General features: G+C 57.5%; 2 protein-coding genes and 1 long non-coding RNA gene across 6 annotated transcripts; 2 read left to right on the forward strand and 1 right to left on the reverse strand.

The window, feature by feature from the left end:
• The first annotated feature begins 5,083 nt into the window (after positions 1–5,083).
• Positions 5,084–8,883, forward strand: REX1BD (required for excision 1-B domain containing). 2 transcript variants are annotated; one of them, XM_011748745.2, is made up of 5 exons: positions 5,084–5,348; positions 5,443–5,525; positions 5,909–6,131; positions 7,353–7,432; positions 8,654–8,883. In XM_011748745.2, the coding sequence occupies exons 1-5, from the start codon at positions 5,250–5,252 to the stop codon at positions 8,724–8,726; spliced, it is 558 nt and encodes a 185-aa protein (XP_011747047.1). In that variant the 5' UTR covers positions 5,084–5,249; the 3' UTR covers positions 8,727–8,883. The 2 variants fall into 2 exon arrangements, with proteins under 2 accessions (XP_011747047.1, XP_011747101.1); XM_011748799.2 differs by having other exon boundaries at positions 5,086–5,348; positions 5,927–6,131.
• A 123-nt stretch (positions 8,884–9,006) lies between these two features.
• Positions 9,007–23,574, reverse strand: LOC105485980 (cytokine receptor like factor 1). Of its 3 annotated transcripts, none has more exons than XM_011748640.2 (9): positions 23,320–23,574; positions 16,117–16,398; positions 15,325–15,454; positions 14,985–15,154; positions 13,766–13,923; positions 13,496–13,664; positions 10,792–10,979; positions 10,613–10,655; positions 9,007–10,127 (listed from the first exon to the last, which is right to left on the reverse strand). In XM_011748640.2, exons 1-9 carry the CDS (start codon positions 23,429–23,431, stop codon positions 10,114–10,116), a joined length of 1,266 nt encoding a protein of 421 aa, XP_011746942.1. In that variant the 5' UTR covers positions 23,432–23,574; the 3' UTR covers positions 9,007–10,113. The 3 variants fall into 3 exon arrangements, with proteins under 3 accessions (XP_011746942.1, XP_070944320.1, XP_070944319.1); XM_071088219.1 differs by having other exon boundaries at positions 10,613–10,660; positions 13,538–13,664; positions 23,320–23,562; XM_071088218.1 differs by having other exon boundaries at positions 10,613–10,660; positions 23,320–23,562.
• Positions 11,180–13,251, forward strand: LOC139360555 (uncharacterized). Its single transcript, XR_011618031.1, has 3 exons — positions 11,180–11,254; positions 12,006–12,223; positions 13,032–13,251. It is a non-coding gene; the product is annotated as an uncharacterized lncRNA (long non-coding RNA).
• Positions 23,575–26,683: the final 3,109 nt, after the last annotated feature.

Consider the following 26,683-nt stretch of genomic DNA (forward strand, 5'->3'; position numbering starts at 1 on the left):
TAAGGATCCGAAATTCTCCCTACAAGATAGGACTCAGTCCTTATGAAATGCTATATGGACGGCCTTTTCTCACAAACGACCTCTTACTTGATTGAGAAACTGCCAACTTAGTCAAGGACATAACTTCTTTGGCTAGGTACCAACAAATCCTTAAGACATTACCCGAGAGGCCGGGCGCGGTGGCTCAAGCCTGTAATCCCAGCACTTTGGGAGGCCGAGACGGGCGGATCAGGAGGTCGGGAGATCGAGACCATCCTGGCTAACACGGTGAAACCCCGTCTCTACTAAAAAGTACAAAAAACTAGCCGGGCGAGGTGGCGGGCGCCTGTAGTCCCAGCTACTCGGGAGGCTGAGGCAGGAGAATGGCGTGAACCCGGGAGGCGGAGCTTGCAGTGAGCTGAGATCCGGCCACTGCACTCCAGCCTGGGCGACAGAGTGAGACTCCGTCTCAAAAAAAAAAAAAAAAAAAAAAAAAAAAAAAGACATTACCCGAGGGATGCCACTGAGAAAAGGGAAAAGCATTGTTCCATCCCGGGCATCTAGTATTAGTCAAGTCCCTCTCCTCTACCTCCCCATCCCTAAATCTATCCTGGGAAGGAAGATATTCAGTTACCCTCTCCACTCCAACTGCAGTCAAGTCAAGTGGAGTCTTGGATCCATCACACCCAAATCAAACCTTGGACGCAGCCTGAAAAACCCACAGAATCATTAGTTTGAGAATCTAAGAGTCAGCCAGACAAACCTTCTTATACCTGCGAGTCATTGGAAGACCTACGTATCCTCTTTCAGAAGGAAAAACCACAGGAAATTAATCAGTGCTCCTAAGTTCTACCTCAGTTCTTGTTTTAAAATCAGAATGTACTCTAACATTCTATTTTTCTTTGCCTTTGCCCAAGTCTTAACCTTTTCCCGTTCAACCTCTTCCCCTGATCTTGAGGGAATTATAAACATGTCCTCCAGGTTTTTTTTGTTTTTGTTTTTGTTTTGAGAGGGAGTCTCGCTCTGTCGCGCAGGCTGGAGTGCAATGGCCGGATCTCAGCTCACTGCAAGCTCCGCTTCCTGGGTTTACGCCATTCTCCTGCTTCAGCCTCCGAAGTATCTGGGACTACAGGCGCCCGCCACCTCGCCCGGCTAGTGTTTTGTATTTTTTAGTAGAGACGGGGTTTCACCGGGTTAGGCAGGATGGTCTCAATCTCCTGACCGCGTGATCCGCCCGTCTCGGCCTCCCAAAGTGCTGGGATTACAGGCTTGAGCCACCGTGCCCAGCCGTCCTCCAGGTTTTTATTTGAAGCACATCCCAGCCAGAGTAACTCATCCTGTTGGGTTTTCATGAACGCTCATTCCCCCTTATATATAGCAGTTCCGGCCCCCCTCAACATATGGGTGGAAAGCTCTACAGCCTTATACATAGCTAACACTTCTAAGGGCCCAGGATTTTTTCATCCTAGTGATAGGTCCAATTTCCCTGACAGGGCTCAAGCAGCCTTAAAAGCAGCTGCTGCCATTCTCTGACAATTCACTATATCAGTCATCCCAATCATAGGTTCTGTGGGCACAATAACCTCCTTCTCTTCGCCTCCACTCCTTTGTATCTCCCGTCAAGTGTTCCCAGGATCACAAGATGTGGGACACATGGCTGGCTGCAACTATACGCTTCCCTTGGATCTAGAGTTCAAATATTCTAATTCCTACAGTATCACTACTGGCACCCCTACGTTTTGTGGAAATAAACATGAGCTCCTTGGAAACCCTATTTCAGTCACCTGTCCCTTAAGATTTACCAACCCAAGCCAAATAATTTCCCCACCAGAGACCAAAACAAGCAATTACTGCTGGGGCAGACTTCCCTTTGCCCAGGATATTCCCCTCCTGGGACTTTGTTCCTCTCTCACAGGCGAAGGGTTAAAAAAACCCATTGCCCCCTGCTTCCTGTCTGTGGAGCATGAGTTTTTCTTATTGCTGCTAGCCACTGGTTTGCCTTAGAGGAACCCCGTAATACGTCCTCGGCAAATTATACTCACCTCCGACCGCTAGGAGTCGTCCATTTGTCCCAAACTCTCAAATCATGGGAACGAGAAATGAATTTAGACCAACCCCAGCCCTTATGAGATTTTCAGCTACAGGGGTGTATAGAACCCCGACAAGGAGTTTTCTTTGTGTGTGGAAGATCCTTCTATATTTGCCTCCCACCAACTGGACAGGAACTTGTACTTTAGCCTACATAGTACCTCCTGTGACTTATTCCTTTTCAGAAGAGGCAGTAGCTGTGCCCATTCATGGTAAGCTTCAGCGGAGAGCAATCTCACTACTTCCTCTATTGGCTGGTTTAGGATTTACTACCACCCTAGAAACTGGAACCGCTGGGCTCACAGTATCCTTAACTCTCTCTAAAGAACTAAGAGAAAGCCTAGATGAAATCTCTCTCCAACTTACTCAAATCCAGGACCAAACAGACTCATTAGCAGCCGTGGTTCTCCAGAACGGGCGAGCACTAGATGTCCTCACTGCTGAAAGGGGAGGAACGTGCCTTTTTCTGAGCCAGGAATGTTGTTTTTTTGTCAGTAAATCAGGCATAGTCAGAGATGGAATTAAATGACTTCAGAATAGAGCCAGCAGACTACACAGTGGGACAACCGAAGCTACCTCAGGGTTCTCACAGCGTGTTCTCTCCTGGCTTCTTCCATTTTTAGGTCCCCTCCTTATTCTGGGAGTAACCTTTGGCCCATGTCTTTTCAATTCCCTCATCTGCTTCGTTTCTTCCTGAATAGAATCAATGAAACTAGAAATGGTACTGTAGATGGAACCTTGGATAACTTCAACCAGCACCTATTATCAGCACCCTAGACGGCCAGCCCATACCTGGACGTTGACACCCAAACCACCGCTCACGAGGAAACCTCAGCTACAGGACCCGTTCTATGCCCCTATTTAGCAGGAAGCAATTAGAGCCGTCATTGTCCCACACCCCAACAGCAGTTGGGGTCTTCTGTTGAGAGAGGGGACTGAGGGGTGGAGTTGGTGGGACTTTCTGGGCCAGTTCAGGGATTTTCACAGAAGACCCCTGTGACTCAGGGTTTTGAGTTCTTAACCAATGGAGTGAAGGATTCAAAATTAACGGCTCCAGGCCGGGTGCGGTGGCTCACGCCTGTAATCCCAGCACTTGGGAGCCCAAGGCGGGTGGATCACGAGGTCAGGAGATTGAGACGATCCTGGTCAACACAGTGAAACCCCGTCTCTACTAAAAATACAAAAAATTAGCTGGGCGTGGTGGCGCCCTGTAGTCCCAGCTACTCGGGAGGCTGAGGCAGGAGAATGGCGTGAACCCCGGAGGCAGAGCTTGCAGTGAGCCGAGATGGCGCCACTGCACTCCAGCCTGGGTGACAGAGCGAGACTCTGTCTCAAAAAAAATAAAAAATAATAATAATAATAAAAACCACTCCAAGGCAGGATTGAAAAAAGAACCACTCTCAATGGATAAAAAGAAAGGGAAGGGGGTAACACCGGGATATAAGCCCTAGCGAGCCAGTAACTGCAACCCTTCTGGGTCCCCTTCCAGCTTGTGGAAGCTTTCCTTTCGCTTTGTTCAATAAACTGCGCTGCTGCTCACTCTCCCGGTCTGTGGACTCTTTTTGAGCTGTAACACACACCGCGAAGGTCCACAGCTTCATTCTTCAAAGTTAGTGAGACCACGAACCCATCGGCAGGAAAAACTCCCGACTCACTAACAGCCTAGTCCCTTCCCCCTTGAAGGCTGGTGTCTGTCACCCCATACCTGAGCTGGTCCCTCTTCACTAGGTTAGGCTACCAGCATCTTCCTACTCCTCCGGCTGGGTCCCTGGAGGAGGAAGCTTTCCAAAGCTCAATCTAGCCCGTGGATCCCTCCAGCAGGAAGCTCCAAGGCCTCCTCTGTACTTTGAGGTCGTACTGGCCCCTGCTATGCCCCAGGCTCAGGGCTATTACATAAGACACCCAATTCAATTCGGAGGGCCGTTGACACTGTCCCTGTCACTGAATCTTGTCTTCACCCCTGTGATTCTCTGGACAGCCAGCGAATCTCTGTTAATGTCGGTGGAGTTCCAGCCACTGCACTTTTTTTTTTTTGAGACGGAGTCTTGCTCTGTCACCCAGGCTGGAGTGCAGTGGCCGGGTCTCAGCTCACTGCAAGCTCCGCCTCCCGGGTTTACGCCATTCTCCTGCCTCAGCCTCCCGAGTAGCTGGGACTACAGGCGCCCGCCACCGCGCCCGGCTAGTTTTTTGTATTTTTAGTAGAGACGGGGTTTCACCGTGTTAGCCAGGATGGTCTTGATCTCCTGACCTCGTGATCCGCCCGCCTCGGCCTCCCAAAGTGCTGGGATTACAGGCTTGAGCCACCGCGCCCGGCCCAAGCCACTGCACTTTTATTGAGGCAGTCTCACTGTGGCTCCGGCTGGAGTGCAGTGGCACGGTCATAGCTCATGGCAGCCCCCAACTCCCAGGCTCAAGCAATCCTCCCACCTCAGCCTCCCGAGTAACTGGGACTATAGGCGGGAGCCACCATGTCGGGCTGTTTTTTTCTGTAGAGAGCGGGCCTCCCTAGGTTGCCCAGGCTTACTTAACGCTCTTGAATGTCAAAATCCACGCTCAATACCCGCTTCATGTGGAAGTCGGTGTTGAGATACAAGCATAGAAACGAACTCAAGGCTAACAGCTGTTCTGTATTCAGAGCCGCACATTCAAGGAAAAACGCGGTCGCTGGACCGGAACAAGAAGAGTGGGTGGATGGCCGGGCGCGGTGGCTCAAGCCTGTAATCCCAGCACTTTGGGAGGCCGAGACGGGCGGATCACGAGGTCAGGAGATCGAGACCATCCTGGCTAACACGGTGAAACCCCGTCTCTACTAAAAAATACAAAAAACTAGCCGGGCGCGGTGGCAGGCGCCTGTAGTCCCAACTGCTCGGGAGGCTGAGGCAGGAGAATGGCGTAAACCCGGGAGGCGGAGCTTGCAGTGAGCTGAGATCCGGCCACTGCACTCCAGTCTGGGCGGTAGAGCGAGACTCCCTCTCAAAAAAAAAAAAAAAAAAAAAAAAAAAAGAAGAGTGGGTGGAGGATGGAGGGCTTGCTTGGGCGGCCCGCGGTCTTGGCTCGCCTTTCTTCCCCGAGGTCTCGTGGCTGGCCAGCAGCAGGGTGGGGGTCCGTGGACCTCCCGGCCTGTAGGGGGCGTCGGACGCAGTGGAAGGACCTGCTCCGGAGCCTGGCCAGGCTGCGCAGTCATGATCACCCAGACCGCGGCGGAGCCCACGGTCCCCGCAGTGCCCGCTCCTGGGGAGACCACCGAAGCTCCGGGACGCAAGGAGCTGGCGTGGCCCTGGGTGAGTCCAGGCCCGAGCGGGAACGGGCGCGGGGCGGGCGGCGCAGACCCAGGGGCGCCGGTTACATACCCCAGCCGTGCCCCCCGCCCCACAGAAAGACGCCCCGATCCGGACGCTGGTGCAGCGCATCCACCAGCTGCAGGCTGAGCGCGCGCAGGGCTTCCGCCGACTGGAGGAGTGAGTGGGGGTGCGCAGGGGTTCAGGGTTCAGTTTCCCGCCCGCTCTGGGCGTGGGCGTGCTTTCGGCGGGCGTGCCTGGAGGAGGAGCTGGGTCCTCACGCGGCTGCAGAGTCAGATGCGGCGGGGATTTCGGGGCACCGAGTCCTCACCTTCACGAGAAAGGCCCCACAGCACGTCCTCACTACCCGACGACCCACTCCTGGTGGCTTCTCTCTCCTCCCCAAGAGCAGGGGTGGGCCTGTCTCGGGTTCCCCTGCAGGAGTCAGGAAGTGTCCTTCCTACCTACCAGTCCTCCCCTCTGGGGGCCGGGGACACTTCCTGGGGGCCTTTTAGGTGGTCGGCGCGGGTGCAGAGCCTGAGAACCTAGGGGCGCGGCCTCAGGGTCCCCACCTGCCGCAGAGGCCACCGCCAGTACCTGCGCAGCGGCCCGGACTACGACTTCGCGCGCTACCGGAGCACAGTGCACGAGGTGACTCAGGCCTTCGCCGCCGCCTCGCGGGAGGTGCTGGCGGTGGAAGCAGAGCTGGCCGGGCCTCGCAGGCAGCCGCTGCTCGCCAGCCACGTGCGCAGCCTGCAGGAGCTGGAGCAGACGCGGCTGGGCACGGTGAGGCCACCACCCATTCCCCGCCGCGTCCCTAGGACCCTGGCCGGTTCCTCTCGTGGCGCACCCCTGGTTGATGGACTGGGGGGTGGTCCCAGTATCCCATACACAGACCTCACCCCTTACAGTCCCACATCAATCCTCTATTAAGTCTTCACTTGAGGATTCTTGGACCTTGCCCTTGCTGTTTATACCCAATTTTTTTTCCAAGTTTTGTCCTTATTCCTAGAGCATTCCCACTTTCTCCCAGCCCCGCCTAAATGCTATTCCAGCACGCCCAGGTCCCGCCCCAACAATGCTCCACCCACACTCTTCCACTTCTCCTGTCCCACCCCCAACCTCCCGTAGATACAGGCGAGGGGGTTCCCAGGCTACGCCTCCTCCGTATTCCTCCATCACAGCTTTAGTTTTTTTGCCTATTTCTCTCCTGGGATCCGCCTACTAGGCCCTGCAACCATGCGTGTGTGTGTGTGTGTGTGTGTGTGTGTGTGGCCGGTCACATCTACGTGAGGCCACGCCCACACCGAGATCTGCTCTGGAATTCCTAGGACACGCCCCCCATGAGCTACCCGTCTCAGCCTCTTTTTGGCCTTTTTTCTTTTCCTTTTTTAAAGACAGGGTCTCGCTCTTGTCACCCAGGTTAGAGTGCAATGGCGTGATCTCCGCTAACTGCAACCTCTGCCTCCCGGGTTCAAGCAATTCTCCTGCCTCAGCCCCCTGCGTAGCTGGGATTAGAGGCGTGCCCCCCCACGCCCGGCTAATTTTTGTATTTTTTTTTTTTTAGTAGAGACGGGGTTTTGCCATATGGGCAAGGCTGGTCTCGAACTCTTGGTTTCAAGCGATCCGCCCTCCTCGGCTTTCCAGAGTGCTGGGATTTCAGGCGTGAGCCACCGCCTCCAGCCTTTAGCCTACTTTTATCCTGGGACCATGAGGCGCAGTCTAACCCACCGCTAGGGCCACTGCCTGGCTAAGACAAGAGGTCACTTTTCTTCCCAGGCCACGCCCACATCGCGCTCTGCACTGCCTCTGGCATGCTCGCTGTCTGCCTTCTGAGAGCCCCTCTAAACTGAATTTCGGACTCTTCCTACACAAAGCACTGCCCCTTGTGGTTCTACCCGGGCACTGCCTTTCTGGGTGCCTCTGTCTTTTCCTGAACATCCTGGGAGGGCAGGGGGTGGCTTCTGCCGGTGGAGACATCCTTTGCGTTGCTCATTCCCCCACCAGGTGGCCCTGCTGCAGCTGATGGAGACGCCAGAGTTGGCGGGGCAGGAGGACGCTGTACAGATGCACCAGCTGAAAATGAAGTGAGCGCTGCTGCCCAAGCCGCCTGGCTATGCTTAATTTGCACCAGGGTTGGCACGGTCAGACCCAGCAGAGGAACCCTCTGCCTCTGTACAATGGTGTTCTCATCTGGTGGCCCTCAGATATACACTTCCCCAGAGGGCATAGTCGTGAAACTTCACATCAATTTCGCTGTGCATTGCTGGGACACTGCTGTGTACCTCGACTCATGCCAATCCTGCACACGTGGCTGTCCGTGGAGCTTGGATATTGTCACCCATGCCCCACTGAGCACAAATCTTCAGATGCCTGTTCTCAGCCCCCAAGCATACACACTCATGTACATACACATTTGACAGTCATGCTTCATAACCTCCTGATGCTACACATCCCACCAAGATGGCCTTTTTTTTTTTTTTTTTTTTTTTGCTGAGATGGAGTCACTCTGTCGCTAGGCTGAAGTGCAGTGGCGCGATCTCAGCTCCCTGCAACCTTCACCTCCTGGGTTCAAATGAATCCCCTGCTTCAGCCTCCCAAGTAGCTGGGACTACAGGCATGTGCCCCACGCCCAGCTAATGTTTTGTATTTTAGTAGAGACGAGGTTTCTCCATGTTGGCCAGGATGGTCTCCATCTCCTGACCTCGTGATCTGTCTGCCTCAGCCTCCCAAAGTGCTGGGATTACAGGCATAAGCCAGCACTCCCGGTCCTTTTTTTTTTTTTTTTTTTTTTTCCGTTTTTTTCTATTTTTTGAGACAGAGTCTTGCTCTGTCACCCAGGCTGGAGTGCAGTGGCGCGATCTTGGCTCACCTCAACCTCTGCCTCCCAGGTTCAAGCGATTCTTCTGCCTCAGCCTCCCAAGTAGCTTGAATTACAGATGCCTCCCCCCACGCTTGGCTAGTTCTTGTATTTTTAGTAGAGACGGGGTTTCGCCATATTGGCCAGACTGGTTTTGAACTCCTGACCTCAGGTGATCCGCCTGCCTCTTCCCAAAATGCTGGATTACACGCGTAAGCCACTGTGCCCAGAGCCCAGATGGCCTTTTCTCTCAGCCCACTGTGACCTATGGGGCCACCCCTTCTCCCAGGCACCTAATTGGTCCCTCCTGCTGCTAGTGCTGCCTGGAGGTTTGGCGGCGGGCAGGAGGGCCCGGGGCTCACCACAGCCACAGCCCTCTTGCAGCTTCGCGGCAGCAGCTAATTCACCCCATCTGGGTTTTATTTATAGTTCCCATCCGCTCTTGTAGGGTAATTAAAACCATGGAGGCGATCAGCGAGGTTCTCCAGGACCTCAGGTTTGATGCGGAATCTGCCGAGTGATGGCGGCTCCCCAGGGATGCGCCGAGGGAGATGGGAAAAGGGGCGGATGGCGTCCAGCCCAGCCCTAACCGCCAGCTGGCTGGGGTCTCGCCCCACTGCGCTGCTGACCTTCGTGCAGTTCGAGACACCTCCCACAATAAAAAGCCCTTCCTCTGTAGCCGCTCTGCCATCTCTGTGTCCTAGGGTACTGCAGCCAGTGTGCCTGGGGAGGGGGGGACCCCCACAGGGCCAGGGATTATGGGTAGAAGACTCCCACCCTCCCTAGAAACTCTGAGGTTTATTTGCTTGAGACAGGGCTTTGCTCTGTCACCAAGACTGGAGTGCAGTGGTGAGATCATGGCTCACTGCAGCCTCGGCTTCACCCCGCTCAAACGATCCTCCTGCCTCAGCCTCCCAAGTAGCTGGGACTATAGGCACATGCCACCATGAGCCCAATTTTTTTTTTTTTTTTTTGAGATAGAGTTTTGCTCTTGTTGCCCAGGCTGGAGTACAGTGGTACCATCTCGGCTCACTGCAACCTGCACCTCCTGGGTTCAAGTGATTCTCCTGCCTCAGCCTCCTGAGTAGTTGGAATTACAGGCATGCACCACCATGCCCAGTTATTTTGTATTTTTAGTAGAGATGGGGTTTCTCCATGTTGGTCAGGGTGGTCTCCAACTCCTGACCTCATTTGGTCCACCTGCCTTAGCCTCCCAAAGTGCTGGGATTAGAGGTGTGAGCCACCGCGCCCAGCCGATTTTTTACTTTTAGTAAAGATGAGGTCCCCCTTTGTTGCCCAGGCTGGTCTCCAACTCCTGGCCTCGAGCAATGCTCCCAGCTTGGCCTCCCAAAGTTCTGGGATTATACGAATGAGCCTTAGGGACCAGCCGACTCAGGTATTTTGAATCACATTCTCCAAGGAGTTCAGAATCAGACCTTGCAAATACTGGAGAGACAGTCTGAAGTCCTGGGAGGTGAAAATTCTCATCTCAAAGGGTCATTAAGATGCCTCACATTCCCCTAAAATCTTACAGCCCCCACCCCAGGCCAGGTAGGCCCCAAACTCACCTTCACAATCACAGCACCTAAATAGCTCATTTATTTAAAAGGACTCTTGGAGGGGCCCTAGGTAGCGGGGAGTAATGACTCCCCTTCTCAACCCCAGCCCTGGCAGGGGTTCTAGGCAACTCAACCAACCCTCACACACACACACCCCCCCACTGGGGTGCACCCAAAGGTGGCCTCACGTGGGAGTCAGAGCTGTTATGGCCGTTGGAGCTCAGTGGCCACCCCAGCTCCTGCTGAGGGTGGCTCAGGTGCCCTGAAGTGAGGGTACAGAGGTGGCCCCAGTTTGGGTTCGGCCTCTGCGTCTCCATGTGGCAGGGAGGGTGGCCTGCGCCCCTAGAGCTTATCTGGCAGGACCTGCAGGCAGAGGGGAAGCCGAGCTAAGCAGGGAGCCCGGGAGAGGGCTGCACCACAGAGCCACTGAAGGAGCCCTCATTCGGGTCCTGTTCCCACCGCTTCTGGCTGGCTGACTTTGGGCAGGATCCTGCCCCTCTCTGGGCCTTGGCGAGGCTATCTGAGCTGCAGGTAAAGCACTTGGTGCGGGGCCAGTATGCAGTAGGTGCCCATACATGCTAACTAGGGTGAGTATGTTCATTCATTTCGGAGGAGATTCCACTTCGGACATTTTCAGGGCATTGAATGTTCTTAGGCTAAAGCAGACAATACCAGTTATACAGTAAGTGCTAAATAAATGCTGATAAATAACAAAGGAAGAGGACGGATTCCATCTCGGCGACTCTAAGGCTGGGGTTGGGAGGCGTGGGGGTGTGAACAAGACCTGCAGCCACCGGAAGGGGCCCTCCCCTTGCTCCCTCCCGCGCACCCATTCAGGCCCACCTTACCTCTCGCCGTGCCCCGTCTGCCCGAGGGCAGGATCCCCTCGTCCTGTGCTTGGAAGGAAGGCAGAGGTGTCGTGGGGGCTGCAGACCTGCGTCCACAGCCTGCTTTCTTCCCCCTCCCCTGTTTCCTGGGCCCCCCAGCTCCCTGTCCCCACCCACGCCCGCGGGTCTCTCCTTCCTACCTGGTTGCGGGTTTTGTGCGACTTCTGCATCCAGGCACGCCACTGGTCGTAGAGGCGGAAGCTGAGGTTGGAGCAGTACGCGTGCTTCTTGAGCCAGCCCAGGAACTGCTTGAGCTCGCGCCGCACCGGCCCCGAGCTCGGCTCTCCGCCCCGCGGCTCGCACGCCCCGCCGCCCGGGCCCGAGCGCTCTGGTGGTGGGCGGAGCGGCAGTGTCAGGGCGCGCCCGGCAGGGGGTGCGCGCGAGCAGGAGAGGGAAGACCCCGGCGCGGCAGGACGATGTTCCCCTCGGGGAACCTCCCTCCCGGTTTCTCAGGGACCGAGTCCTCCCCGAGGCCCTGCACAGCAGCCCAGCTGCGCCCCTGGCCCGGTTGCGCCCCTGGGGAGGTGGGGTGGGGGGCGGGGGAAGGAAGGGGCTCCTCCTCCACATCTCCTCCAGGAACCCGATTCCTGTGGCCTGAGCCAGGTGCGAGTGGAGTGGGGGGAGGGGAGAATGAGAGAGGCCAGAGCTGGGGGGGATGAGACACAGAGACAGACAGAGCAGGGGGCTGAAAAAGAAAGGAAGAAAGACGCACGGATGAGAGAGCCGAGGCCAGGGATGGAGAGATGGAGACGCAGGGTAGGTGAAAGCGAAGGGGGTCAGCCCAGGAGGAAAGGGCCTGATCAGGGTAGGACAGAAACCCTGGGGACATAGGGACAAAGAGATCGAGACAGAGACACAGAGGAAGAGTGACAGATGAAGGGAGACCGAGTGCAAGATGACCCCATGGGACAGTCCCCAGCATGGGCCCATGGGACAGGGAGTGGGCCGGGAGGACCAGGTGGGAGGCCTGCCTGTCGGTCCAGCTGCCGGCTGCAGCCAGCCCCCCAGCAGGCCGGCGGATAAGGACATCGGCCTCACGTCATAAATAAAGCCGGGGACCCGCTGACAGCCCCTGGCACGGCCCCGGCCCCCGCCGCCCCTGCTGGCCTTCCCCGGCCTCCCTAGCCTCCCCTGCGGACGCAGCGGCCTGCTGGCTCCTGTGCAAGAATCGCAGGTGCCGGGCACGAGCAGGGGCCAAGGCTCAGGCCCCTCCCGGCTGCGCTTGCTCCCGCCCACCCCCGAACCTGGAGGGGCCCGGGATAGGGGCTGGGGAGCTGACTGGAGCCTGACTCTAACCCTCCCTAGCTCTGGGACCCTCTCAGGGCCTCAGTTTCCCTATCATCTCTCATGCCAGAGTGAGCTTGGACTTCCTTGTGAACTAAGTTCAGACCCATGTGACCTCCTAGAGCCTCAGTGTCCTCACCTGAGAAAAAGCGGTCTCCCTTGCAGTGAAACCCTGGAGGGACGGGACAATAAGTACCTCCATGCCAACTGCCTGCAAGCACTTAGGTGGCACCCACCATGTGGGCATTTGCCACAAATTATGTCATCCAACCCTCACGACAGCCCAAGGCAAGTGGGATTCTTGACCCTACCTTCCAGATGGGGAAACGGAGGCCAGACATTCCAAGTAACAGCTTTTGTTTCATTTCACAAAAGAGAGAGTAGAGGCCTGTGGACCCGGAGAAACCCCAGACAGCAAGAGGAGGCAGATCTAGGCACCTAATCATTCCCATCCCCTTGCCTTAATCAGAAGGGGAAACTGAGGCCCATCAAAGTGGGAGTTGGCAGCCCATTGGCCTTAGAAGCAAGGGTCTCAAACTCGCTGGCCCTCTTTTTTTTTTTTTTTTTCTTTTTTGAGACGGAGTCTCTCGCTCTGTTGGCCAGGTTGGAGTGTAGAGGCGTGATCTCGGCTTACTGCAAGCTCTGCCTCCCAGGTTCCTGCCTTTCTCCTGCCTCAGCCTCCCAAGTAGCTGGGACTACAGGCGCCCGCCACCATACCCGGCTAATTTTTTGTATTTTTAATAGAGACGGGGTTTCACTGTGTTAGCCAGGATGGTCTCTATCTCCTGACCTCATGATCCGCTAGCCTCAGTCTCCCAAAGTGCTGGGATTACAGGCATGAGCCACCGTGCCTGGCCTCGCTGGCCCTCTTAGGAGGGAGTCTGAGTGTCCAAAACAGGCCAGGTGGGGATGGGCAAATGGAGAGTGAGGGTCCTGGGAAGGGGTGACCACTGCTGATGGGGGCTGTGGGCCATGCTGTTACATTTTCTGGAGAATTTATTTTTCTAAGGAATCTAGGATATTTGTGTAAAAACTTCCTGGTTTTAAATTTCTACTAGTTGGTCAAACTTTTTTTTTTTTTTTTCCCAAACAACAGGCCAAAGAAAATAGATCCAAGGGCCACATTCAGCTCTGGGGGGGCCACCAGTTTGAGACCTCTACTCTCTTGGAGACAACCAGGAAACAGGCTGGGCACGGTGGCTCACACATGTCATCCCAGCACTTTGGGAGGCCGAAATGGGCAGATCACCCGAGGTCTGGAGTTCGAGGCCAGCCTGCACAACATGGTGAAACCCCGTCTTTACTAAAAAATACAGAAATTAGCTGTGTATGTTGGTGCGTGCCTGTAGTCCCAGCTACTCGGGAGGCTGAGGTAGGAGAATCCCTTGAAACCGGGAGGCAGAGGTTGCAGTGAGTGCAGATTACGCCACTGCGCAACAGAATGAGACTGCATCTCAAAAGAACAAAAAAAGAAAAGAAAAGAAAAGAAAACAAGGAAACAGAGGCTCTAGCTGGTTTTGGACTGGCCGCTGGATCACCCGGCCCTAGGGGGGTGCTCACCACTGCGGGGGGTGGAGGCGGCTGTGGGGTGGCTCCACTCACTCCAGATCCCGGCTTTCTTGGAGCCGTAGATGCCAAAGGGGTTGCAGCGCACTTGCACGAAGTACACGGTGCCGGGTTTCAGGCCGGCCAGGCGGCAGGAGGTCTGGTTGCTCACATCGTCCACCACCTGGACAGCCAGGACAGGGTCAGAGTAGAGGGCGGGGCCTAGCAGGAGCGGGAGCGGGGCCTGGCAGGAACCGGGGCGGAGTCAGGGAATGGGCGGGTCACCTTCCAGTCCACACTGTCCTCCACTCGGTAGCGGATCTGGTATTTGGCTTGAAAGAGGAAATCCTTGAGGGCGGGTGGCGACACCCAGCGCACGCTCAGCTGGTCCTCCAGGCCCCCAACGCGGCTCACGTGCACATCGGGCGGGGGGTCCGTGGTCACTGCGGGGCGGAGGAGGGCCCCTTTCAGCCTGGAACTGTTTGCGTTTAACTCCCCCCAGCAGTGTGGCCCAGGGCACTTGGCCCAGATGGCACCTGCCTCTGTTTTCCTCCTCCTCCCTCTGCCCCCACCCCCAGGATTAGTGGATTACACCATATATAATATTGGAGAAACACTCAGCACCTAATTAATGTTAGCTGTTATCACCATTATTATCTGTGACGGGCGAAACATAATCCTATCTTCAACTGACTATGGGAAAGCAGACATTGCCGGGTTGATGATATTATTATCATGCTTAGGAGGTCAGGGGGCTGTCAGGCCGTCAGCCTTCTGGGAACTCCCCTGCCACCCCCTCCCCACTCTCACCTCCCTTCCACTCTTACTGAAATCTTTGATGTGACATTTTGCTGGGTGCAGAGAAGCAACTGAGGCTTAGAACTTTCCCACTGTAGCTTTAGGATGTGGGGAAGAGTGAGGCTGCGGGGGTAGGGATGGGGGCTACAACCCCGGAGTATGTGTGTGTTGGGGGGGCTGAGGATCCTTCTGGGGGCCCCTGAGGGCAGCAGGGTGAGCTGGCCTCTCCCCCTGAGGCCTTGGTGAGGGGCCTAAAGGGTTAAGGCACAGGCCTGCTTGGGGCTGAGAAACACCCTAATTAGATTAGGCTCAATTCTGCTCACAGATCATCCATTTCCTGCCTCCCGCCCTGCGCCCCCCAGCTCCAGGCCTCGGCTTCCTGGGGCGCCTGCCGACCTGGGCGTCCCCTCCCCTCTCCCCAGGGCCCCCTCCTGCACACCTGGGCTGCCGAGGGGGAGGTGGCCAGGCCAGGTGTTCTCCGTGGAGTGGGGGTATCCTGGCTGTTTCTGGGGGCTGCGGACTGATGAGCGGATGCTCAGCTACTTACCTACCTTCCCTCTAACCAGTAGGGACAGTCCAGGAGTTACCGGGCTGGGGAGGGGCAGGCGGGATCCCAGGAAAAATGAGAAGGCGCAGGGACCTCTCGGGATGCCCGGTGGGCTGGGCTGGTGCCAAGGGAGGGGCCTAGCGGACACTGGGGGCTCACCCACATCCAGGATATCCAGCGTGAGCACATCCGAACGGGCAGAGCCCAGGCGGTTGGTGGCCTCCACCCAGATCTCATAGGGCGTAAAGAGAGCCAGGTCCTTGGGGATGTGGCAGGAGTGGGGCCCCACTGTGTGGTACTCCTCACACGTGTTGTCCTGCCCATACCACCTGCAGGGATGGGAGGGGGACAGGACGTATGAGGGTTCCTTCTGGCCCCCAGACCTCACCATGGCAGTCTCAGGGTGCAGACAGCGCATGGGGGCTCAGAGAGGGTCCACATTGGTCAAGGTCACACAGCCAGTCTGGGACACACACATCGCCCTTGGGCCACCACTAACCTAAGCTTGTACTTGAGGGAGTAGTTGGTGTGGAGGAACGTCTCCCCGTGGGCCCCTGGTGTCCAGCGGCAGGTCAAGTCCTTCATGTTCTTGGACCAGCAGCTGATGTTGACGGGTTTCTCTGGGGGCACTGGGAGAGGGGGAGGGTGCAGGAAGCAGGCTGAGGGTCTGGACCAGCTGAGCCTGGGCCAAGGGGTTGCTGCCCACCCGCCAGGCCCCCACCTTGGAGTGGAAGGAGGGCAGATACGACAGTCTCAGCCCTGTGCTGAGAAGTGCCAGCACGGTTGGTGTGACACCTGCACGGGCTCTTAACAGGCTGGTGACCCGATCTCCAGGTTCTTTTCTTTTTTCAAGGCAAAGTCTCGCTCTGTCCCCCAGGCTGGAGTGCAATGGTGCCATCTCAGCTCACTGCAACCTCCGCCCCCCGGGTTAAAGCGATTCTCCTGTCTCAGCCTCCCAAGTAGCTGGGATTACAGGTGCCTGTCAGCATGCCCGGCTAACTTTTGTATTTTCAGTAGAGACGGGGTTTCGCCATGTTGGCCAGGCTGGCCTTGAACTCCTGGCTTCAAGTGATCTGCCCACCTCAGCCTCCCAAAGTGCTGGGCTTACAGGCATGAGCCACCTCGCCTGACTGGGTCTCCAGGTTCTCATTCCCACCTCAAAGACCTGCATAGCCGTGCCAGTGTGCCCACCACTCATCCCCTGGCCAGAAGGCCCACGATTCATGCCTCTCTCCAGAGGGAGATGCTGCTCCCAAGGGCTACCCCTGGGGTATTCTGGGTGCCAACTTACGGCCAACATAGAGGCAGGAGCCAGCCAGGATGCTGCCGTCGCGGGCGTGGCACACAAGGTTGTCCCCCGACTGCTGCCTGGACCCGTTGAGGTTGGCCAGGGCCAGAGCCAAGGTGGAGGCGTTGAGCACACGGGAGAGCTCGGGGGGCAGGCGGCGTCCGTTGAGGGTCCAGTAGAGGCCCTCGGCAGTGGCTCCTGGCGGGTCTCCGTGCACTGAGCAGGTGGCCAGCAGGGAGGAGCCGATGAGAAGCGTGGGATCCTGGGGGCTGATTACAGCTGTGTCTGGGGTCAAAGAGGAGCACGTGTCAGGCCAGGGCGGGGACCCTCTGAGCCCTCGACCATGCCAGGACCTCCAGGGTTCATGGCGGTCCCGAGAAGGCACTGTTAATGATTGTCCCCCATTTTACAGATAGGGGAGGTAAAGATCAGTTGGGTTAAATGCCCAGGGCAACAATGGTGGACAAACTGACAGACCTAGAGTTGTCCAAGTCTGTCTGACTCCAACACTGGAGCCTTCCAAAACTCTTCATCACTGATGTGCTTAAGGTTCTCTGAGGGGTCACACAACTCGGGCATACAGGCTCATTCGGGTCCAAGTGACTCTTGCTTAGCACATCGTTATGATAAACACCATGCTTTGCTTTTTTTTTTTTTGAGATGGAGTCTCGCTCTGTCACCCAGGCTGGAGTGCAGTGGCGCGATCTCGGCTCACTGCAACCTCTGCCTCCCGGGTTCAAGCAATTCTTCTGCCTCAGCCTCCAGAGTAGCTGGGACTAGAGGTGTGCACCATCACGCCTGACTAACTTTTGTATTTTTAGTAGAGATGGGGTTTTACCATACTGGCCAGGCTGATCTCAAACTCCTGACCTCATGATCCACCTCCCTCGGCCTCTCAAAGTGCTGGGATTAGAGAAGTGAGCCAACACACCCAGGCATGCTTTGCTTTTTATTTTTATTTTATTTTATTTTTTTATTTTTTTTTTTTTTGAGACGGAGTCTCGCTCTGTCGCCCAGGCTGGAGTGCAGTGGCCGGATCTCAGCTCACTGCAAGCTCCGCCTCCCGGGTTCCCGCCATTCTCCTGTCTCAGCCTCCTGAGTAGCTGGGACTACAGGCGCCCGCCACCTCGCCCGGCTAGTTTTTTGTATTTTTTAGTAGACAGGGTCTCACTCTGTCGGCCAGGCTGGAGTGCAGTGGCATGATCACAGCTCACTGCAGCCTCGATCTCCTGGGTTCAAGCGATTCTCCCTCATCTCAGCTCCCGAGTAGCTAGGACTACAGGTGTGCACCACCACACCTGGCTGATTTTTAAATATTTTTTTAGACATGAGGTCTTGCTAGTTTGCTCAGGCTGGTCTTGAACTCCAGGCCTCAAGCGATCCTCCCACTTTGGCCTCCCAAAGTCCTGGGATCACAGGCATGAGCTACTGTGCCTAACCTTCTTTTTTTTTTTTTTTTTTTTTTTGAGACGGAGTCTCGCTCTGTCGCCCAGGCTGGAGTGCAGTGGCCGGATCTCAGCTCACTGCAAGCTCCGCCTCCCGGGTTTACGCCATTCTCCTGCCTCAGCCTCCCGAGTAGCTGGGACTACAGGCGCCCGCCGCCTCGCCCAGCTAGTTTTTTATATTTTTTAGTAGAGACGGGGTTTCACCGTGTTCGCCAGGATGGTCTCGATCTCTTGACCTTGTGATCCGCCCGTCTCGGCCTCCCAAAGTGCTGGGATTACAGGCTTGAGCCACCGCGCCCGGCCTCCTAACCTTCTTTATTTTTCGTTCTCATTTCATTTTTCTTTTTTGGCAACTAGAAACAAAAGATTGTGCGTTCTTCCTGTGATACTCCCAGAGCCTCACACACAGTAGGTGTTTCTGTGGGGGAAGGGCACTGCTTAAAATGAAAGCCTTACTTGAATCATTAAGAGCACCATTTATTATTATTATTATTTTTTTTTTTTTTGAGACAGAGTCTCCCTCTGTCATCCAGGCTGGAGTGCAATGGCACTATCTTGGCTCACTGCAACCTCCACCTCCCAGTTTCAAGTGATTCTCCTGCCTCAGCCTCCCAAGTAGCTGGGATTACAGGCGCATGCCACCATGACTGGTTAATTTTTGTATTTTTAGTAGAGATGTGGTTTCACCGTGCTGGTCAGGCTGGTCTCGAACTCCTGACCTCGTGATCTGCCTGCCTCAGCCTCCCAAAGTGCTGGGATTACAGGGGTGAACCACCGCACCCAGCCTGTATTTTTAGTAGAGTCGGGGTTTCGCCGTGTTGGCCAGGCTGGTCTCGAACGCCTGACCTCAAGTGATCTACCCGCCTCAGCCTCCCAAAGTGCTGAGATGACAGGCGTGAGTCATCGCACCCGGCCTAAGAGCACCATTTATTGGGCACTTGTGTTCTGAATACAGGGCTAAGACTTTACCTACATTTTCTCGGCCAATCCTGCTCATGTTAAGGATGAAAAAACTCTGGCTCTAAAAGATTCAATTTCCTCCCTGGAATGAGGGAAGGCCATACTAGTTAGGCCCAGATTTTCTGGTCTCCAAAGTTCTGCTCCACACTGCCTACCTCTGGGACTAAAGGCAGCCCTGGCAAACTGCACGTCCCCAACTTCCATCCAAAGGGACTTGACATCATTGCTCTTTCCCTCCACTCAGTTTTCCTCATCTGCAAAGTGGGAACGAGAAAGCTCTTTGTCTCCTGGGCTACTGTGAAAGTCAGAGGGGAAAGGACTTCCTGAACCAGATTGTGTGTGAGTTGGGTGCTAGGCACAGGAGCCTTGGGGATGCCCATGGGTGGTTGATGCCTCCTTTCCTGCTGGCCATCAGGGCAGCCCAGGAGTTCCCCCTCTGGAGACCAGAACCTAAGAAGAACCTATTTTGTCCATAGGGAAACCAAGGCTCAGAGAAGGAGGAGGGGGTGCACAGGCCAACCTCCCGATGCCTCTGAGTCTCAGTTTCCCCATCTGGGAAGTGGGCATCAATGTCATGGGGTTGGCTGGACGTGGTGGCTCACACCTGTAATGCCAGCACTTTGGGAGGCTGAGGTGGGAGTAATATGTGAGGTCAGGAGTTTGAGACCAGCCTGGGCAACATGGTAAAACCCTGTCTCTACCAAAAATACAAAAATTAGCCAGGTGGGGAGGGGGTGGTGGCCCATGCCTGTGGTCTTAGCTACTTGGGAGGTTGACGCAGGAGCCTGGGGAGTTGAGGCTGCAGTGAGCCATGACTGCACCACTGCACTCCAGCCTAGGTGACAGTGAGACCGTGTCTCAAAAAAGAAAAAAAATTTAAATTTAAATTTATAAAAACCAACAAAACAAACCTCATGGGGTTGTTTGAGTGGAGTGAAAATACTGTTGGAGACAACATTTTCCCATGAGATCTTTAAACCAAGTTGACCGGGACTCGAATGCCCACAGCCTGACTCAGTGTTTTACTTTTTTTTTTTTTTTTTGAGACAGAGTCTAACTCTGTCACCCAGGCTGGAGTGCAGTGGCACAATCTCGGCTCACCGTAACCTTCATGCCCAGCTAGCTAATTTTTGTATTTTTAGGAGAGACAGAGTTTCGCCATTTTGGCCAGGCTGGTCTCGAACTCTTGACCTCCAGTGATCCACCCGCCTTGGCTTCCCAAAGTGCTGGGATGACAGGCATGAGCCAGGGCACCCGGCCTCAGTGTTTACTTCTCTGAGCCTCTGGAAAGGGGCTTCTCCTTCCACCCAGAGTGGTTGTAAAGACTCATCCACTCCTTTGTTGGCTCATGCGTTCATCTGTTCTTTCACAGGGTACCTACAGTGTGTCAGGATCTGTGGGCACTGGGATGATGACCAAGACACACAAAAGTCCTGCCCTTGTGGGCATCAAATCCAAGGAAGCAGCAGGAAAAATAAATAAATAAATAAATATCTAAGACAATAAATAGGGGAGAAAGTAAAGCAGGAGCTGGAGGAAGACAGAGCAGCGGCAGGAGCTCCGGAGGCCTGTCTGGGGAGGTGACCTTTGAGTAGACACCTGAATAAAGTAAGAGAAGTAGCTGTGACATTATCTAACAGAGCATGTCCAGGCAGTGGGAGCTGCAAGTGCCAAGGTCCTGGGGCAGAAGCGGTGGGAAATGAAGTTTGAGAGGTCCGAGATCCTGACCTGCAGGGAGGAGGGATTCCAGGGTTCTCAGCCGGGGAGGGAGGGATGCGGTGAGATTTGCATTAAAAGGACTCCCCATGCGGCTGGAAGAAGGGACTGCAGGAGGCAAGGGCAGCCCAGCTTCGCAGAGATGGCAGCCAAGGACAGGGTGATCCCGGCCCCCCAGGAGGCCCCCTGAATGCCAGCGCTGCCCGGCACTTGCCCTCACTGCCCTAGATGGGCGAGGTGGGGTGGACACGGTTCTTGGGACGGCCCTGATGATATTCCGGGGCAAACTTGGCTCGAGGGCTCTGTCTTGCTGGAGCCTGGAATCGCAGTTGCGCTTGGGGCTTGGCCCAGGGCTCGCCGGAGGTCTCCGCGTCCGTGCGAAGGAGCCGGCTGAGCGGGCCAGAGTCGAGGAGGCGGGGGCGGCCGAGGGGGGCGGGGGGCTGGGGGCCAGGGGGCCGCCCTGGAGGTCCCAGGCAGCCAGCCGCCCGCTAATTCGGAATTCCTTCTGCATGAACTCGGGCGTGCCAGCGTCTCTGCCCTGGCCCACCCACCGCTTCCTGCCTGGGCCCCCCCAACAGAGTGGGAGGCACGGCCAGGCCTGCCCAGACCCCAGGCCCCTCTCAGCCCTCATAGAGTGGGACTCGCCCCTCCGGCCTCCACACCCGCCACCATGGCCTGGCCAGGAACGGGCTCTCTGGGGGGTCCTGGCTGGGGGGCACTGCCCCTCTGCCACACCCGCCTGGCCTGGGCTGGCGTGGCTCACTTGCCAGCAGCTGCAGCTGCCCTCCCGGGGCTGGGCGGGGGACACGGAGCGGTGACGGGTTGTGGGGGGGAAGGCAAGGCCAGGCGGGCCTGGACAGGCCAGTCTCCCACCCTCTTAGCCCCAGCCGGTAAGGTCAGAAGGACACTTTCTCCTCCCAGGATATGGGTGCAACCCCAGTGGGAGAACCTGGGCAATTGACTTCCCCTCTCCAGTTCTCAATTTTCTCCTCCATGAAATGGGAGGAGAAATACATTCTACTTGCTGGGGAGATCAATGAGATGTGATTGCAATCGAATGTCCAGAGGGCTTAGAAGCCTGCAGCCCCCAGGAACCACAAAGATGACAGCCCCTCCCAGCTCTGGGGTCCCGGCAGACTAGGCACTCCCTCCAGGCCTCCACAAACAATGGGCTAAGGCACTGGGGACAGGGACGCACGCATTCCAGGCCAGGCGGGGGAGCAGCTGGGAACAGCCCACTGAGCTGGAGTTGGTGGGGGCTTGGCTTGGTTTGGAGGGCCTCCTAGAGGGCTCCCCAAAGCAGATCCCTAGGTTGGCTTTTCAACAGTCCCCTTTTCACTCCCTGCCTCCCCTCCTTTCCCGCAGAGCTGGGGCCTTTAAAAGTTTTTTCTCTCCTCTTTTCCCAATCTGGAGCCACTGCCGTTATTAAAAAGGAACACCATGTGTTTTAAAAGGGAAAAGTGTGAGATTCTCTGCAACCAGGGAGGAAGGGTGGCCTCCATCCCAGGGTCCCCACGGGGGTCCCCATCTCCCGTCCTGCTGGTACCTGCAGACACTTTACGACCCACCCGCCTGCTGGTCAGGTGCTAAGACACACCGTAAGTAGAAACATATTGCTGAGGTGTGAGAATCTTTTATTTAATTTCTTTTCCCCTTAAAGGAAAAAACACACTTACAACACCCCCACCCCCACCCCCACACACCTTTGCCTGCTGCTCTACTGGCTGAAAACAAAGCTTGGCGCTCACAGTGGCACTCACAGGCGCTGCCCACCGCCTGGCAGAGCCGTCAGGGGCCCTGGGAGGGCCCGAGGTAGCCCCTCACCTGCTCAGATGCCAGGGGAGAGCTAGGCTTTCAGCAAGTGCTCCTAGAGGATGCCCGCACTCTGCCCCTTCCTGGAGGAGCCCTACAGGCAGCCCGCAAACAGCCCAGCACAGGGTGGGTGAGCCTGGGAGCCGTGTGTGCCCGGCGACCCCCGGGGTGGCCCGTGCGCCTGGATGGGGTGCGTGGAGTGACTGAACGTCTGGGGCGAGTGGTGCCTGCCTCTGTGCCCCTGGGTCGCCTCCCCTGTGGGATGTGTGTGACCATGAAAGTGTGTGTCGGGGATGGAATGTGTGCGTCCGCGATGGTGTGCGAATGTGCATCTGGGATGCAGTGTGCGCGAGTTTGAGGGCGAGGGTGACGGGCCACAAGCCAGTGTGATTCTTTGTGTGTCTCTGGGTGTGTCCCAGAGCGGGTCTGGATATGGAGACGTATCCTTGCGGGGGTGTTCCTTGGATGGGGGGCCCCAGAGTGCCTGAGGCCAGAAGTCCCTCCAGGGCGGGGATCTTGGCCCGTAGGGCAGCGGATTCCCAGTGGGCCCCCTCAAAGTTTGGGCCCGCCGGTGCCCGGACTCACTGGCTCCCGCTCCCTCTCCCTCTCACCCACTCTCTCACAAAGATTCCTCTCGCTGGAGGTTCTCTGCCCGATACAGCCTGGCCGAAAACAGTTCTAAGCGCCGCCGGTGGCGGGGGCTCCGCGGACCCCCGTGCACCGGGTCCCGCAGGGGGAGGGCGGTGGCGCCGGCCCGTGGAGAGGCGAGTCCCCGGGGACCCCGGGCTGCGCGCCAGGCGGCCAGAGCGGCCCCCCTGCAGCCCCGCCCTCCCGTGGGGCTCATCCCTCCGCCTGGGGGGGCCCGCTGGGGGCCCGCACCCAGCGCGCCAACCGCGTGCGCCCCCGCCTGGGAGCGGTGCCCTGCAGTCCCAGCGGCTCAGAGTCTACCGAAGCAGACGCGTGCGCCCGCCACGTCCTGGCGTGCAGAGGGTCTCAGGCCGCGATCTTCCCAGCCCCCGGGGGCCTGGCCTGGAGCCCTCGGCCCAGTTGCTCAGGTAACAGGGCCTCGGGCGCGGAAGCAGGACTCTCTGGGCAGTGGGCTTCGGCGCCGTGTGCCCCGCAGGTGAGGGCGCCCCGAGGGCTGCGCCGGGGGCGCCTTCCTTTGTTCCCCGGCCGTCCAGGTGGCGCCCGCGCCCCCTCCCCCCGCGGCTGCCCCCGGGGCGCCCGCCCTCTGCTCTGGCAGGGGGGAAGGAGCGGGGCGCAGGGTACTCACGGGCTCCTGATCCGGCTTGCGGCGCCCCGAGGACGCAGAGCAGCAGCAGGGGCAGCAACGGCGGCGGCCGCCGCGCGGATTGGGCGGCGGGGCCCCGGCGGCCGGCGGGCATGGGGCCGGCGCTGCCGGGGGCGCGCGGTGGGCGGCGGCTCGGCGGCGGCGGCGCAGGGCGCGGGACGCAGGCCGGGCGCGGGAGGGCGCGGGCCAGGCCGCCCGCACGTCGCTGGGCGCGGACGCGGAGGCCGGAGCAAGTCTGAGCAGCCGAATTGACAAGGCGCTAATGCGCCGCTGGCCCCGCCCGGCCCCGCCCCCGGCCCGGCCCGGCCCCGGGGGGGCGGCGGGCCCCGCACCGGCCTCCCCGCCGCCCGCCAGCCCGCGGGCACCGCGCGCCCCGCCCGTCCGGCCTCCGCCCCTCTGCGAACCGCGCGCGCCCTATCCCGCGGCCCAGAGCCCACTTACTCAACCCCTACCGACCCAGGACCTCCCTCTCCAACCCTGCCAGCTCCAGGCTTCCCACCCCCAGTCTGGGACCCGGCACCCGCAATCCCGTCTCCATAACCCTGCCCACTTCCCTGCACCCTCCTCTCAGCCCAGTGCCTCTTTAGTGGCCCCTTTGGTCCCCAGCTCCTCCATTCCCCCCTCCACCGCCCAATCTTCTGTCTCGGCCCCCACCCCAGCTCTGGCCCCGCCCCCCCACCGAGCGGTCCCTGAGTCCCGCCTACCCCCATCTCCAGCCCCTCTGCCTTCCCAGGGGCCTAAAAGTCACCCCCAGCCCCACGCCCTCGGCGCGCGGGTCCCAGCCCTCCCACCTCATCCTTCCTCTTTTCGATTCTCCGCGAGTAGCCTCGGCCCCAGGCTTTGCTGGAAGAAAGGAGAAAAAGCAGGAAGGCACGGAGTCCTTCGCCTTCTCCCTGGCTGCGCTGTCCCCCTCGCGCGCGGGATGGGTTTGAGGTTGCTCTGGGCGCCCCGGGGGCCTCGGGAGGGAGCTCCTGCGTGGGCAGACGGGGAGATGTAGTCCCCTGTGGGTGCGGGGACCCAGGCCTGCGCGGGAACTGGGTCCCGCACCGCAGTAGTAGGGATTCCCGGGAGGAGAGCGGTAAGAAGCTCTCCCCCCGGGACCTATTCACACCCCGCCACGGAAAAATCCACTCAGCGGCCCGCGGGTGGGGTGCGCCACGCGGTGAGTAATCGCTCCGGCGGCCGCCGCCCGCCGACTCCAGGTAACGCCGGCTGCCCGGAGCGACGCAGTTTGTCTTCCTTCTTTTGCGCAAAGAGCCTTCTCCGTGTTATTATTTTTGGCCATTGCTCGAGTTTCGGGACCCCTCCCGGCCCGGGCGTCTCATCTCCCTCCTCCCGGTCCCCACCCCATGCGGGCGCCCAGGAATAAAGGGTTCCTGGCCTCCAAGGCTGCTGCGGATGGGGGTGCCTGAAATGAGAGTTGGAGGGTGCAATTACCCACTTTGGGTCGCAGCCCCGCCCCCAGCTGCAGCGCCCAGGGAACCGAACGGCTCCAAGTCCCCTTTTCCAGGAGTCCCTTAGAGGCCTGGATTCTTTCCCCAGGTCCCCAACCAGTCAAGGGGGCAAAAGTGTCTCGGGGAGCTCAGGAGCCCCCATTGTTCTGCCCAATACTGAAGCCCCACCCTCTTCTACTTAAATCTCCAGTTCAGACTCCAGACTATCAAAAAACAAGATTGGGGGAGGGGAGCCCATACGGGCCCAGGGCGCCCCTGCCCCATCTGAACTCTGGATGGAGAAGAGAGACAAGGTGAGGCGCTGCCATTTACTTTGGAAAACCAGGCCTTTTGTGCCTCAGTTTCTTCCTCTGCACAATGGGCACCACCCAGCCTAAGAGCTTCCGTGGGAAGACGCAAGGCAGCAGAAGTCTGTACAATCCAAGCCCTTAGCACAGCACTGGAGGATCTCCTGGAGCAGAGGTGACCCCCAGGCCTGCTTGTCCGCTCTGAAACATGGAGCCATAGTCCTACCTGCCAGGGGACCTAGAGGGTTAAGTGGAGGTGGCAGTTGTTGGCTGGAATTGAGTTTTTAGGATACTCACCACTACTCCCCCATGGCTCGTGTTTGCAGATGCTCTCACCCCCTTCCCGGAAGAGACGCCTCACCCCCTTCTGGGAGGATTTCAGGCTTCTGGAGCAAAACCTTGATTTTATTCCCCCCTCCATTTCTACTTCTCTTCCAGTCATTTTGGTTTTGGGAAAGGGCTCCCCCATCCATCCAGGTGCTCAGGCCAGAGACCTGGAAGTGCACGTGACAGCTCTCTCCTTCGCTCATCCCTCACGTCCAATTCATCAGCAAATCCTGTTGGCTCTGATTCCAAAACACATCTCCATTCTGAGACTCCGACCCCTTCTCCCCACCCCATTCAGATCCAGGCCCCACGGTCTCCCTCAGGGATGCTTCCCGGCCCCCTCCGGGGCTTCTCTGATAACCCTTCTGCCTTTCTCTGCACACCAGGCAAAGGGAGCTTTGAAAAGCAGAAAAAGCAGATCTTTGCCCTGCCACCCTCTCGCCATTCTCTCCCCTCCTCTTCTTTCCTCTCCTCTTCCCCCTCCTCTCCCTCATTCTGCCCCAGCCATTGGAGCCCTGTTTCCCCAAACATACCAGGCTTGTTACTATCGAACGGCTTCTGCGTATTGGCTGTTCCCTCTGCTGGAATGCTGTTCCCCACAGGTTCCCCAGTTAGCTCCTTCTGCTCCATCAGGTCACAGGTCCAGTACCACCTCCTCAGAGAGGCCCTCCACCCTTCCCCCAGCACTCTCCCTCTCCTTCACTTTGTTTTATTGTTTTTGAAACACAACTCTTCCAACCATTTCATTTCTTGTGCAACTGATTTTCTTTAGACTGTGGGCAGCCTCAGCCCCTTTGGACCCCATGGTGGGCCCAGTGGGGGCTGAAAGCAAAGCACTCACTAAATATTTGCAAAAGCAGAGGATGGAGAACTTAGTCCCTCCAAGTAGCAAGAAAACTCAGTCCCAGCAAGTCATGCTGCCTGGGGTCCAAGCCTGGAACACACTCTCTGTCTTGCTGTGTGACCCTAGCCAGTAGACATCCCTCTCTTGTTCTTACCCATAGAAAGGGAGGGACCATTTTCCAATCCTGCCCAGCCCCACCCTGGAGTGTGACCTTTGTCCTTGGGTGAACTTTACCCCACACCTTTGACTTCAGGGAAAGGGAGTTGACCCCAGAGTGCCCTTAGGGCCCCCAGAAGTTTAACCCATTCCTCCCCAGTTCCATCATCTCCTTGACGACAAAAGGGAGCTAGCGTCAACGGAACTTCTGACAAATATTGACCCAAGTCCTTGAAGTTGGCTGGGAACGTATAAAGGGCAGATGGAGGGAGGGCCTC

The sequence above is a fragment of the Macaca nemestrina genome, chromosome 20, assembly GCF_043159975.1.
Source record: "Macaca nemestrina isolate mMacNem1 chromosome 20, mMacNem.hap1, whole genome shotgun sequence".
Lineage (NCBI taxonomy): Eukaryota > Metazoa > Chordata > Mammalia > Primates > Cercopithecidae > Macaca > Macaca nemestrina.

Excerpts from the sequence above, each read along its gene's own strand:
- LOC105485980 (XM_071088218.1), bottom strand. The coding sequence starts at position 23,431 with ATGCCCGCCGGCCGCCGGGGCCCCGCCGCCCAATCCGCGCGGCGGCCG. Across the intron at positions 15,455-16,116 it reads CTCCTGCCTCTATGTTGGCC|TGCCCCCAGAGAAACCCGTC; the intron begins GTAAGTTGGCAC and ends CCCCTCTCCCAG. Across the intron at positions 13,665-13,765 it reads AGGACAGTGTGGACTGGAAG|GTGGTGGACGATGTGAGCAA; the intron begins GTGACCCGCCCA and ends CTGGCTGTCCAG.
- REX1BD (XM_011748745.2), top strand. The coding sequence starts at position 5,250 with ATGATCACCCAGACCGCGGCGGAGCCCACGGTCCCCGCAGTGCCCGCT. Across the intron at positions 5,349-5,442 it reads AGGAGCTGGCGTGGCCCTGG|AAAGACGCCCCGATCCGGAC; the intron begins GTGAGTCCAGGC and ends CCCGCCCCACAG. Across the intron at positions 5,526-5,908 it reads GGCTTCCGCCGACTGGAGGA|GGTCCCCACCTGCCGCAGAG; the intron begins GTGAGTGGGGGT and ends GCGCGGCCTCAG.